The 13215-nt window shown below is 32.5% G+C and overlaps 2 protein-coding genes across 7 annotated transcripts in view; one reads left to right on the top strand and one right to left on the bottom strand.

Moving 5' to 3' along the window:
* The window catches only part of LOC149072402 (kalirin-like), a 171728-nt gene extending 171308 nt beyond the window's left edge, over positions 1-420 (top strand). For 4 of the 5 annotated variants that reach the window (XM_089247111.1, XM_089247112.1, XM_089247113.1 and 1 more), the window contains one exon: positions 115-287. In XM_089247111.1, the coding sequence (XP_089103237.1) occupies positions 115-150 (36 nt within the window). In that variant the 3' untranslated portion in view covers positions 151-287. Of the gene's footprint in view, positions 1-114 lie in introns of all 5 variants that reach the window. The other variant, XM_089247116.1, reaches the window with a different exon arrangement.
* Positions 396-10646, bottom strand: LOC149072404 (uncharacterized). Of its 2 annotated transcripts, XM_089247118.1 has the most exons (9): positions 10516-10646; positions 6556-6827; positions 6042-6293; positions 4702-5155; positions 4139-4189; positions 2295-2652; positions 1964-2098; positions 1665-1734; positions 396-605 (listed from the first exon to the last, which is right to left on the bottom strand). In XM_089247118.1, exons 2-9 carry the CDS (start codon positions 6715-6717, stop codon positions 474-476), a joined length of 1614 nt encoding a protein of 537 aa, XP_089103244.1. In that variant the 5' UTR covers positions 6718-6827; positions 10516-10646; the 3' UTR covers positions 396-473. The 2 variants fall into 2 exon arrangements, with proteins under 2 accessions (XP_089103244.1, XP_089103245.1); XM_089247119.1 differs by lacking the exon at positions 2295-2652.
* Between the last annotated feature and the right edge of the window lie 2569 nt (positions 10647-13215).

Here is a 13215-nt window from a genome sequence, read left to right on the forward strand (position 1 = left end):
AATCTTATTTCAATTTAAGATTCTCATCCTTAAATTTTTTAAGATTTGAGCTTAGAGATCAGTAAAGCTGAATTTATGGTAGCTATTATATATATTTTGCTTTTCCTTTTGTAGCAGCAAAATATACGAAACATCCAAGTAATGTCCTGAAGCAAAGTAGAAGAATGGCATATTGTCTGAAAATGCATCACGTATCCAGAAAAGCCAAACTTGTACATAATTTAAGATGTATGTTATTCAATTGATTTCGACAGACATTTGAAAAACTGTGACTGAAAAATTATTTTGTAAACTTCATTTCATTCCTTAGCCATTTCTTCATTTTAATGCAAGATGTTGTGTGGATGCAATCAAAAATTTCAAATAACTTTCTTACCATATAAAACAAGACTACATTTATATATAAAAACATTTAATATGAATTTGTACATGATCTGACTTATTTTCCATAAAAAAACTATTTACATATGATATTATGAGATCTGGGAATGAGCATAATACAATGGCATATACTTTGCATCTGGAACCCCTTCTCCCCAGTCATCTACAGAACGTGATGTTGACTGTTTCAAGGGCCAGGTACTTGTTTTGTGAACTGGGTTGTTCTAAAATTTCAATTAGAAAAGGATTTACATACAATATACAAAAATATTGCATAAGATACATACACAAATGAGCAATAATGAATAACACTGTTATAAACAATATATATAATAATATAATTGCTTATTACAATGGATATCTCTTAATGTAATTAGCCAATTCAATCAGATAATCAATGGAATTTTATCCAGACCATTTGATTTTGTTTTTATAAATCACAGGGATAGTTAAATTGGTGTTTGATGGTGTATATTTTATGATCGTTTTTAAAGTTTGGGGTTAAAACTTAGTTGCCTGACGCCGGATCCACACCAGCAGTGCAAAAACTGGTTTTGAAGTACAGTTAGCACAACACTGTGATATTATGTAGCCACATCCCAAAACCAGTTTTGTGTACTGCAGAGTTTTGCAGGTGTGGAACCGACTATACATGTCATAAAAACTGCCATCACTTGTCTACATTTTTTTTTCAAAAAATAAACGTAAAAAATAATAAAATTAATGTTGTGAAAAATAATCAAGAAATCAGAATGTGGGGATCGGGTTCACCCGAGCAAAATGTTTCAAATAATAGTTTCTTTCTTGTCGATTTCAATAGCTTTTTTGGTGATAATGGCTCGTGGGTACAGCAATTAGATTTTATCACATAACCTCTCAACCAATAAACAAGCAAAAAAATTTAACAGGTAGCAATCTTGAAAGTACATAGTAAATTTGCTAATGTTTTCATCAAATCATTTTCACTTCGTCAAGTGCATATTGCTCAACTGCAATAAAACCACCCATATTCGGAACAAACACATTAATATTTTACTTGTTGAAAGATATGTACAGGATGAAAGATTGTGCACAAGATCAGTGATTAGCTTCACAGCCCTTTATATTTTAGCCTTTTTATAGTTCTATAGAAACATATATTTACTTTTATCTGAAAGTTTTTTTCAAAATGGGTCCAGCTCCCTTTATTTCAGATAAGAAAAGGGTTCTACTATATTGGTGTTTTTTCCCCAAACATATTCTATCAATACCCACAATTTACATTCACGGGAATACAAACTTACCCAACAGCGATAATCAGTTTCCTGGATAGTCTCTTGGGCATCCGAAAGACGATCACTACTGCTACAACGTCTGTGATTGAGAAAATAAGAAAAAATTATATGATGTAAAATGAAAAATTTAAGATTCTAAAAAATTAAAACATTTCTCTTCTTTAGAGCATCAGAAATAATTATATTTATTGCTTGATAGTTAGATACTTGAACTTTCAAAACATTTCTCAATATTTTTAAATATCTGATAATATTTCTGTACATGGATATCATTTCCTAATTTAAATCAAAAATGACAAAATTCCTGCCTTTGGCGTGCAGATGGGAAAAAACGACTTTCTGATAATGAACTGAGTCCCGCTGCAAGAGAATCCAGCTCTTGGCCTTGGTTAGAGGATGTATCATCACTCGAGCTCCCATTTTCACCAGTGCCAGTACTCCACCTGTGAAACCAAAACATACTTACGTATAAAATGATGCCAAAATATTTGAAGCACAAAAACTGTCTGTTACTATACACATACATATATATATATATTGGTAAAATATGTGCTTCAAAACAAAGCATCAATAAAAAATAGCAATAGTGGCTCAGCCAGACTCTCCACAATACAAAAAGACTCTAAACAGAAAACTAACATTTGAAATTCTGGATGATTCCAAGAGTTCTTTTGATTGTTTCTCTGGTCACTACTACTAAATTCTTTCAGTTCTCCATTTGGCAGTGCTGAGCAGTTCATATTATCAGCTCGCCATATCCAAGAGTCATAACCAAAATTAATATCCTGAGCACCATCTGACCACGGTCTTTGGTGTCGAGACAATACAGGCCCACCTCCAGGTGGCCAGAACTGATATGATCTCATGAATGAAGACTCATAAACCTGACCTGAGGCCTGTTCAGAAATACTCGAAGGAAACTGTTCTATTGGCATGCAGGAGAGAAGATTAATAACCTCATCAAGTTCTGAATGGCCAACAGATGGAGAAGAATTGGCTGTAAGGAAAAATATTTTAGTAGCCATTTTATGATAAAAACTCATATAAAATATTAATACTATGAAAGTATAAAATTCTCATATGTGAGTGAAATTTGATATTTGACCTGATCTGAGGCAAGATCTGACAAGAAGGAGTGTTAATTATTTCTGTTTTCAATTTTAAGTCCAGTTTGGGTCTAAGGCCAGGATTACACTATAAAATTTTGATAAAAGATTTTTCATAAAACTGGAAAAATTCAACCAATAAGCGCATCGGTTATATTTGAGCACCAGTGATCTTATTGGTTGAATTTTTTGAGTTTTATAAAAGTGCTTTTACAAAAATTTTATAGCGTAATCCCGGCCCAAGGAATGTTTCTGAAAATTTGAGGACAGCAATTGAATTAACTTATGATGTTCTCACATAGAAATCAAATACTATATACCAAAAGAAAAATCAATGTTCAAAATATATGACAAAATTAAAATCAAATTTTTTGCACATCAGTAAAGGTATAGTGTGTAGGCACATATCTTTTTGAATATGCTCTTTTATTAACTTTTCCCTTGGTTATACACAGAGTGAATAAAAGACTGTGGCACTATGCAATACTGTGTCAGAAAGGTGTTTCTTTCCTTATAAATGTGAAACTTACTTTCACACTCTGAAGAATTTCACTCTTGCTGATCTCAAAGTTATTTGACATCAAACAAACTTTCATATTATATAAACATGCATTGGTATTTATTATTACAGTGTTTCAAATTCAGCTTACAGACCACTTAGTGATCGTCTGCCTAATGGTTCATAGACCAATTATTATACAGTATATGTATTATTATAAAACTTAATATAGTTTAATCTTTTCTTCACATAAACATGGTGTCTACAACAGCTTTTGGGATTGTTCTTCGTCATTTTATCTATGTCAAATTTTACAAAGAAATTTTGCTCACAAGCAGTCAAAAAATTTATGTGAATTAACTGAATTTTTTATTTGAACACATGTAAAAAAACATGAAATTTTTAATACAGTTAAATAAGGAACCACGAACAGGGCTTCAGAAATGCTTGTATTAGTCATGATTTTATATTAACAAAGCTTGTATTTAAAGAGTACCACTAATTTCTAAATATTTTTGCAATACTAAATTATTAAGGTAAAAAAAAGATGGTGTGAGAATGCTGTATAACAAATTTATTTTTCTTTTGAAATACAAATAATAAGCAAGATTTGCATCAGAAATTATTACTGTAGTATAAGCTGCTGTAATATATTTCTACTCAAAACAGTCTGAATTATGTTTTAAAATTCATCTTTATGAAAAATGCATTTTAACATCATCTGGATAGGAACAATACAACTTATTTGATATGCAGAGTAAAAACTAAAAAACATTTCAAAGTACTTATCACAATTTTCCATTCAAAAATGAAAAATTGTGGATCTTTAAAAGAGACAGGTAAACAATATGCTTTAACCAAGATTGAAAAAAAATTACCTGTACTGGAACCAACATCATTAATTGTGGAGCTTCCGGAGCAGCCAATTCCTTTGGAAAATGAAACACAAATATAAGTAAATTATATCTAAACAAAATTGTACGCCTTAAATATTTTAAAAAACTCAATAACTAAGTATTTTTAAACATGTCTCACTAACTTTCCTTATAATTATGATGTAACAGATTTACTGTCTCCTAAAAATCTCAGTGCATAAAATATATATTAATACTTGTAGTTCACACTCATAACTATAAATAAAATCTTAATTTATAGATTTATTATTTTATTTGTAGAATTTCCTAAATAAAATTTGTACTAACCCAAATAAATTTGTTATATAAATATCCTACTTCTTGGAATATCTTCCATGGTACTCACAGACAAAAACAAGCTCAACAACCCTTTATGTTGCTTCAATACGGATATATGAAGATAGATAGAAATATATGTAGATAAATAGAAAAATATTATGGGTTTTTTTCACAAAAATAAACTACATAAAAAAAGAAATTCAAACTTTTTCACACTTAATGGTAATAATGCTTGAATATTATTTTACTTGTAACTCTGTTGCTAGGAGGGGGACTTGGTGATGGTCTTTTCTCACTGTCATTTGGAGCAGGCCACAGAGTAGTTCCAGGTGACCAAACAACAGGCTTTGGAGAAACACTAGTAACACACTCAGTTTGTACATCATGCTGACTATTTGTAACATGACTGTTATTTACTGCAGTTGGAACCACATAGAATTGACTCTGTGGAACATCTGTGGAATCACATGGCTTTTGCAGTTCATAATTACGTAGTAGGTGGGAATAGTGCTTTTTTATGGTGGAGATAAGCTCTGAATTTTTAGCAGTTTTGAGTGGATTACGATCATGTGATTTCCAATGTAAAGAATGAATAAAAGCATCGCTTGAGAAGCTCTTGGATAACTTTGAAAGAGATTTCCATGTGCTCATGGAGAATTGTGCTTGAAGCTCAATTAAAGAATACAAGCATGATCCAATAACCTGCAAAAATAAAATTATTAATGTCATTCACATAATGCGAACAAATGCTTATTTTGAGTAACTGCTGGAATCACATATAAATTTTAGGCACTTCACATATTTTGTGCATGACTACTATGAAATTCAACTCTTATATGTACATTTATACTTCTTAAATAACTGTATTCCTATGCCTAGTTATTCAAATGAAAATAAATCATTATTTCACACACATGTGGTTGCCTATAATTTAATTAAGTTATAATGGAATTAAAATTATTCTTATTTAATTTTAGGTTGATTACCTTGCTCAAACCAATTTTATATAGAAAATGATTGGTGGCACTTAAGGCACCTTAATGCATAGCACATTATGGACTTTCAGATAACCATGTATATTTGGCCTCTCTTGCATATGCTCAAAAAAGTCTTATGTGTTGAAAAATATCTATCATATGCTTCTATCTATGCTTTACATTTAGTAGTATTCTATGCATTACCTTCATGTTGTGTAATTTATGTCAGGCAGTATATATTCACGATTGAAAGTACCACAGAAACATCTACAACTTTATAACAGGGGAAACCTCTCCGTAAAAGATACCCATGGGACCTATTTTGTTCTTTAAATGGAGGTGCCCCTTATTGAGATGTTCACACAGAATGTGTATCACTTAGAAACTATTTTTGCTTGGAAATTGTTTTGAATGAAAAATCATTCTGAACAGCAATTTAAAATAAGCTTGGTAATATTTTGAAAAATTGGATAATGATGAATAAAATAGTTCACAAATTATATAATTTTATCTACTGGAAATTCCTTTTTTTTATAGTATTAGTTATTTAACAAAAAATTGTACATATTTAAAAATTGAACAAACAAAAAATTAGATCATATTAATTATACTTGAAAGCTCTCTGCATTTGGCATGCTTGCAGGGTTATCTTTTGCACCCATTTCCAATGTATTTAGAACTTCTTGCAACATCATTAATGTTTCAGTTTTTACAGCAGCACTAGCACCTGCTGTTGCTTTTCCAACTTCATCCCACATGCAGAAAAATTGTTGAGCAACATTTTGATAGGCAGGTACATTTTGTACTGTTTGTAACAAGCTTCTGGCCAGCAGACTACCAGTTCCACAAAGAGCATTTAATGCCTGAAAAAAAAAATACACACAATAATGAAGTTTACAATCTGAGTAAGCTAAATGGGTTTGCTATTCATACAAACACTAAAAAAAGAAAATAAAAATTATATCACATCAAATCTGAAAAGAAGTAACACTATTATTATAACCTTTATTCATGAGAGATTTTAATAATTTCCATATAGTAGTTGTTAAGATATACTATTTAAAGAATGCATATAAATGAATAGCATAAATCTAATGTCCCTGCGTGAAAAACTAAAGCATATACCTGAATGTAAGAACTGCATATGTCCAAACAGCTACAAATGTTTGTCATCAAATTATGCCTATCAAAAGCAGCTGATGGTACTTCTGTTGAATTAGCACTATTTTGGGGCCCTATGGTAGAAGGTTTCGTGCTGAAGTTAAAATGTCTTTTCAAATTAGCCATTTCAACTGACAAAAAAAATTCCTTTTTTTTTCCGTAAAATGATGATCTTGAAAGCAGATCTTTAATAGTGGCATGTGATTCTACCAAAACCAATGACTAGACAAAGCATTCTGAAAAAAAAAAATACCGTTGAAAATATCACAAAATTTAATGCAGACTGAAAGTTTTTTTCTTTCATTCAATGTGAAATTTACTTATTAACATGTTTGCTACCGGGACCTCAAGAGAAAAGTGACGGCCAAAGCCCTAATTTTTTATTATACTAATATGAAACCAATCTGCTAATTGGCACTTTGCGTACAAACAGGTATCATAAACCATTAACAATTATCACATATTTATTACATGGGCTCAAATAAGAAAATTGTGATGTCATAGATATGTGATATGCTTGTAGTGAACATGTTCATGCGTCAAGTTTGTAACATAGAAACAATTTTTTTTTAATATCATAGTTGCTTAGCAAAGTAATACACTAGGTAAAGTAATGCTCCTATCAGCTGCCATAATTAATGTTAATTACAGTACAATATTTTCATGGAGCCCAATAAAACAAGAGACCCTAGACATTGCTTACATGTGGCAATGCTTTAAAAAAGGTGTGCACAACCTTTTTAGTTTATGGGCCACATATTTGAGGTGGGTACTGCTCACCAGGCCCACAAACAGGAATAATTAAGTGTGCATTAATACATTTTTTTCAGAACACCTTTTGTGGGATGGAGGTTGTGCACCCCTGTTTCAAGACATCCTATTTTACATAACATAAATGAGCATAAGTATATGCAAGATTTTCTCTAGTGGTGGAGGTCATAATGTTTTTCTTCCTGAGGGAGAGGAGTGTGTTCTTTTCTGCAAAAAAGCAACTGAAATCTCAGCTGGGGGCAGGCAGGTATGCCAATGCAAATGAGACAGCATGTTGCATATGGCAATATAAACGATTTGATGGACTGTGTTTGAGGTAATGTTGTACTCTTACGTTAAAACCTAACCATGGTCACACACACACACATTTTATGCACATAAGGGCTTGAATAATTGCATTCTAAATTAATTTATTTTTATTGTTCACTGAGAAGTTTGTATGGTAACTCCTTGGTGGGAAACTCTCTGCAGTAGCAATGAATTAATGTCACTATTTCTATTGTGCCTTTATGTCAGGAAAGATTCTGACAAGGAGTGAGTACTGAACTCATGACACCTCTGAAAATCCTTTGGTATTGTAGAACAGTATTTGTTCACATGGGCTACCTAACCACAATATAATGAGGCATATAAAAGTAGATTTTCTCAAGTGCAATAAAATAATGGATGAATATGATGCTGCCCTGCAATATAATTAAACTAAAGTATAGTAACTGGTAAACTGGTATTCTACTGAATAAAAAGATCAAAGGATCAACATAAATATTGGTTAATTGTCAACTACATGACAATAAATATTGAAAAGATATAAGGGGAAACAATAAGACAATTTGCCATCATCAAGTTCTTGCAGAAGATCCCAGATTCTGATTACTCTTTTTGCACAAGATTTGATCATCTTCTTGAACTAAATTCAATATTAATGCATCTTCTTGAACTAAATTCAATATTAATACATCTTCTTACACAACGTCCAAGATTGAAGCATCTTCTCGCACAAGATTCAATATTAATGCATCTTCTTGAACTAAATTCAATATTAATGCATCTTCTTGAACTAAATTCAATATTAATGCATCTTCTTGAACTAAATTCAATATTAATACATCTTCTTACACAACGTCCAAGATTGAAGCATCTTCTCGCACAAGATCCATGACTGATGCATGTTCTTGCACAACATACAAGATTAATGGATCTTTTTTCACAACATACAAGATTAATGGATTTTTTTCACAACATACAAGATTAATGGATCTTTTCACAACATACAAGATTAATGGATCTTTTTTCACAACATCCAAGACTATTTGTATCTTTTTGTGTGAGATGCTACATTGATGCATCTTCTTGCATGAGATGCTACTGAGAATAATCTTATAAAATAATGATTTTAGAAAAGAATGATGTGATGGATCGATCTTAAAAGATAATGATCTTAGAAAAGAATGATGTGATGGATCGATCTTAAAAGATAATGATCTTAGAAAAGAATGATGTGATGGATCGATCTTAAAAGATAATGATCTTAAAAGAGAATGATTTTAGAAAATGATGATCTTAGAAGTGAATGCCATGATGGGAATGATCTTAGAAGAGGATGGCGTGATGAAAATTATATCAGAACACATTAATCTTAAAAGAGCGTGATTTTAAAGGAGGATGATTTTAGAAGAATGAATTGAAAAAGAATGGTCTCTAATGAAAATGACAAAGAATGATCTCAGAAAGGAGTGATCTGATGAGAATGATCTCAGAAAGGAGTGATCTGATGCGAATGATCTAAGAAAAGAATGATCTGATCTTAAAAGAAAGAAAAAAAGAATAAGCTAATGAGAATGGTCTAAGAAAATAATGATCTGATCTTAAAAGAAAGTAAAAAAGAATAAGTTAATGAGAATGGTCTAAGAAAATAATGATCTGGTCTTAAAAGAAAGTAAAAAAGAATAAGCTAAAAAATGAGAATGATCTGAAGAGAATGAATAATCTTACGAAAGAATGATCTGATGAGTTTGGAAAAGAATGATACAAATGATCTGATGAGCTTAGAAAAGAATGTGATAATCTTAGAAAAGAATATTGTGATAATCTTAGAAAAGAATATTGTGATAATCTTAGAAAAGAATATTGTGATAATCTTAGAAAAGAATGTGATAATCTTAGAAAAGAATATTGTGATAATCTTAGAAAAGAATATTGTGATAATCTTAGAAAAGAATATTGTGATAATCTTAGAAAAGAATATTGTGATAATCTTAGAAAAGAATATTGTGATAATCTTAGAAAAGAATATTGTGATAATCTTAGAAAAGAATATTGTGATAATCTTAGAAAAGAATATTGTGATAATCTTAGAAAAGAATATTGTGATAATCTTAGAAAAGAATATTGTGATAATCTTAGAAAAGAATATTGTGATAATCTTAGAAAAGAATATTGTGATAATCTTAGAAAAGAATATTGTGATAATCTTAGAAAAGAATATTGTGATAATCTTAGAAAAGAATGATCTTAGAAAAGAATGATCTTAGAAAAGAATGATCTTAGAAAAGAATAATCTTAGAAAAGAATGATCTTAGAAAAGAATAATCTTAGAAAAGAATGATCTTAGAAATGAATGAGCTGGTTTTGGATGAAAGATAAGAGAATGATGTCAGAAAAGAATGATCTGATCTTGGAAGAAAAATGAAAGATCTTTCATGAGATCTCCAGAACGATCACCAAAAAGCCAAATCATCATTATTTGTGGAAATTGCATTCATTTTTCCCACACTTTCTAGAGGAGGATTTTTCTATGCTGTTATCTATGTTGCTGTTCACCCCGTTAAAAATCCTACAATTAAATGAAAATAGAATTCATTCCTGTATCTCATTGTACTGTGTGTATGATTTTCAATTTATTTACAGATCGATTTCACCTACTAACTTGTAATAATGTCGAAAACCTTAGCTTGTCTTTAGTAATTTCAACACGATTTTGATTCGTTTCCTAAAGGGCATTCAAAAATCACTGCGTAAACAACAACAAAAAAAGTCCAAACAGATGATTAAATAGCACAGCTGATTTTAAATGATTAGAAATTATTGATAATTTAAAGTCAAATTATGATAAATTTGTAGATAAATCGTTTTCAAATGAAAGAAAAGACTTACTGGAACACTCTGGCTTTTTAAATGCAATAAATTTGCAAGTAATCACTTGCATATGGTTCTCAGATCAAAAAGATAAATAGAGAACAACAACTCTGTGTTGACACCACGCCCATCACCAATCCCGATCTTCCTCATCATTGTTGCCAGATGTTTATAGCAGCTGCGCCATCAATCCTAAACTGCTTACCATACTACAACCAGGACATTTGGTGAAACATAGGGGAAAAAAAGTCCAATTATAGTAGAACTCAGCTGACCAGATTTCTTCGAGAAAAATACGATAAATTGAGGTTCAAATTACGGTAAAGCATTAAAAGGATGACCATACATTCTGTATTTTCCCGAGACAGTCCCGGTTCTTTTTGTTTTTCTAGCCGTCCCGATTTTTTCACAAAAGTGTCCCGATTTTAATCGTTTTTTACACGAAGCCTACTTGAATTCTTATTTTTTTATTGAAGTCAAAGATTGAAATTATTTTTCAACTCATAAATTATTATATTACGATAATTGCAACTATAAATAAAAATATTTATCTCCCATATTTGTCTTGAGAACGTTTTATTTGTGGAATTAATTTTAATCCAATGCAATTTGCAGTAATGCTTCATTTCCCACCATTGTTATTTTTCTGTAATTCTAGCAATATTTAGCAACTCTGTTTACTTTTGGCGCTATTTTTGGCTTTAATTAGCGATATCCCGTATTTTCCCGTATTTAGAACCCCACTTCCCCATATTTTTCTCGAGAAAATATGGTCAGCTTAGGCATTAGTCTTACCCGACCCGCCCCTAAAGGCATACGATTGGTTCTGAAGATCGACAATTGCAACAGCATTCCAGCCCAGCACGGAAGGTTGGCAATACGTGTAATGTTCAGAGAAAATGCAAATATATCACTGGATATAATGTCAATTTGTCAACTCATAGTTATTGAGTTATGAAAATTATTTGTGTCAACATTTTTGATGAAAATAACAAATTCAAGTGTTCAAGTAAACTCTGTTTAATAAATGGGAAAAACCGGGACATTTTTGCAAAAAAGTTGAGACGTCCAAAAAACAGAGAAACCGTGACTGTCCTGGGAAATACTGGACGTATGGTCATCCTATGTTTGCATCTTTAGGTCAAATTAAAGAAAAATTCTTTGGGTAAAAGCGACTCTATAAACCTTTTTCAGAAGTGGCAAGGGCCAGCCTGGCTCTCCCCATCCTTTCAACCTCAGGCTTTAATCCGACTTTTCCTCTGGGGCATAGGCGTATGCAGAATTTTCTCGAGGGGGGTTTCAAAATTTTTTTTATTCTGTAGGGGGGGTTACGTTTTTTCCTGAAAAATAACACTATAATCACCCCCTCTCCCTTGCGTACGCCAATGCTCTACAGGGTGTTACAAGAAATGCATCACCCCGGAGTATGCATCACACTATAAACTCCATACATATACAGGGTGGTAACTATCGACCGCCTAATAATTACACACGTGATTCTTTGTGAGAAAATAATATAGAAAAGTGTTTCTTTCGTTTTTGGAATCAGACAAATATTAAGTGCGTTATAACGATTTGAAATTTTCTGACGTATCATTTTTCTAACGGTTAGTTGCGCTCCAAACACGAACGAAAGTACATTTCTCCGTCAGCAGCGGGTTGTCACTTCTTGAAAATTAACAGAAATATTTCATTCCGTTAGAAGCCAAATTCGGCCTTCTTCTTTCACGACTGGCGCTTTTTCTGTCCGTGTAGTGTGATATTATAACCTTGTTATTACGCGTGTAGCTTACGTGTAAGCTTCATCCACTATAGTCTATAAGGTTTTCGCGGCCATCATTTGATAAAAATTGTTTTTTCGGGTTCGAAGACCGTCGTCCGTTTGAGTTTGTTCTCAACGTTTCCCCAACACTAGTGGTTGGCATCATCAGGAGAATTGATAAACTGGATCAAAAACGGAGTCTCAGGTTGTATTTATGGACATAAGTGGCTTGAACTACACTATTGTTTTGCGATTGGTCAGTTGATGCGCTTTACGACAACCACAGTGTACAGTTCAGCAAAACACAGGTAATAGCTAATGTTGACCACTTTTTCCCACGAATCTACAGAGAGGCTATTGAAATATACAAGCACAAAGTGCGGTCGCAAATTTTGCTCCGTGCTTTCCTATTATATTTTTCAGGTACACGATCCCGTACGTGCCAAGGAGCCTTCCCCGACCGGGATAATGAAGAGCGGTGTTCTGCAATGCTGTCTCTTACATGCAAGATTGGTCCCGGATAAGGAGGAGCATTGGAGACATCTGGGAGAAATTTCCAGGAAATATGTCGAGGATAAGAAGCCAAATGAAAGAGTAACTGAGCTAGTCGAGGCAATTGCTCAGCTCATGTTTGGGCTGAGTAAGGACCAGGTGGCGGAAATCCATGACCAAACCGCCACAAAACGATCCTGCAAGACTTTTTCTCTTTTTAGGTCGACTTACGAGCTATTCGAGAGGACCAAGAAACTCACGTCAGAGGCAGAGAAAATCAACGCCAGGACGGAGTTAATAGATAATTTCTACTTGATGACTGTCATAGCGGACGCGACACACTGCGAGATCGTCCGGAAACGAGCCAAGCAGAGCAAGAAGAAGGTTCCGGAAAACCCTACAGAGGATGCCGGTTCTCCAATTTTTTCTCCGGTCCCCTTCCCGTCTCCGGGAAACGTAACGAT

The sequence above is a fragment of the Pholcus phalangioides genome, unplaced genomic scaffold (assembly GCF_987345545.1).
Source record: "Pholcus phalangioides strain wild (caught in Gottingen) unplaced genomic scaffold, Ppha-v1.0 ptg000017l_1, whole genome shotgun sequence".
In the NCBI taxonomy this organism is placed as follows: Eukaryota; Metazoa; Arthropoda; class Arachnida; order Araneae; family Pholcidae; genus Pholcus; species Pholcus phalangioides.

What these genes read in the sequence shown, in the direction of transcription:
- LOC149072404 (XM_089247118.1), bottom strand. Translation starts at nt 6,717, where the DNA reads ATGGCTAATTTGAAAAGACATTTTAACTTCAGCACGAAACCTTCTACC. An exon ending in CAAATGCAGAGAGCTTTCAA is followed by an intron (nt 5,156 to 6,041) that starts GTATAATTAATA and finishes TTATTTTTGCAG; the next exon opens with GTTATTGGATCATGCTTGTA. An exon ending in AAACTGATTATCGCTGTTGG is followed by an intron (nt 606 to 1,664) that starts GTAAGTTTGTAT and finishes TTGAAATTTTAG; the next exon opens with AACAACCCAGTTCACAAAAC.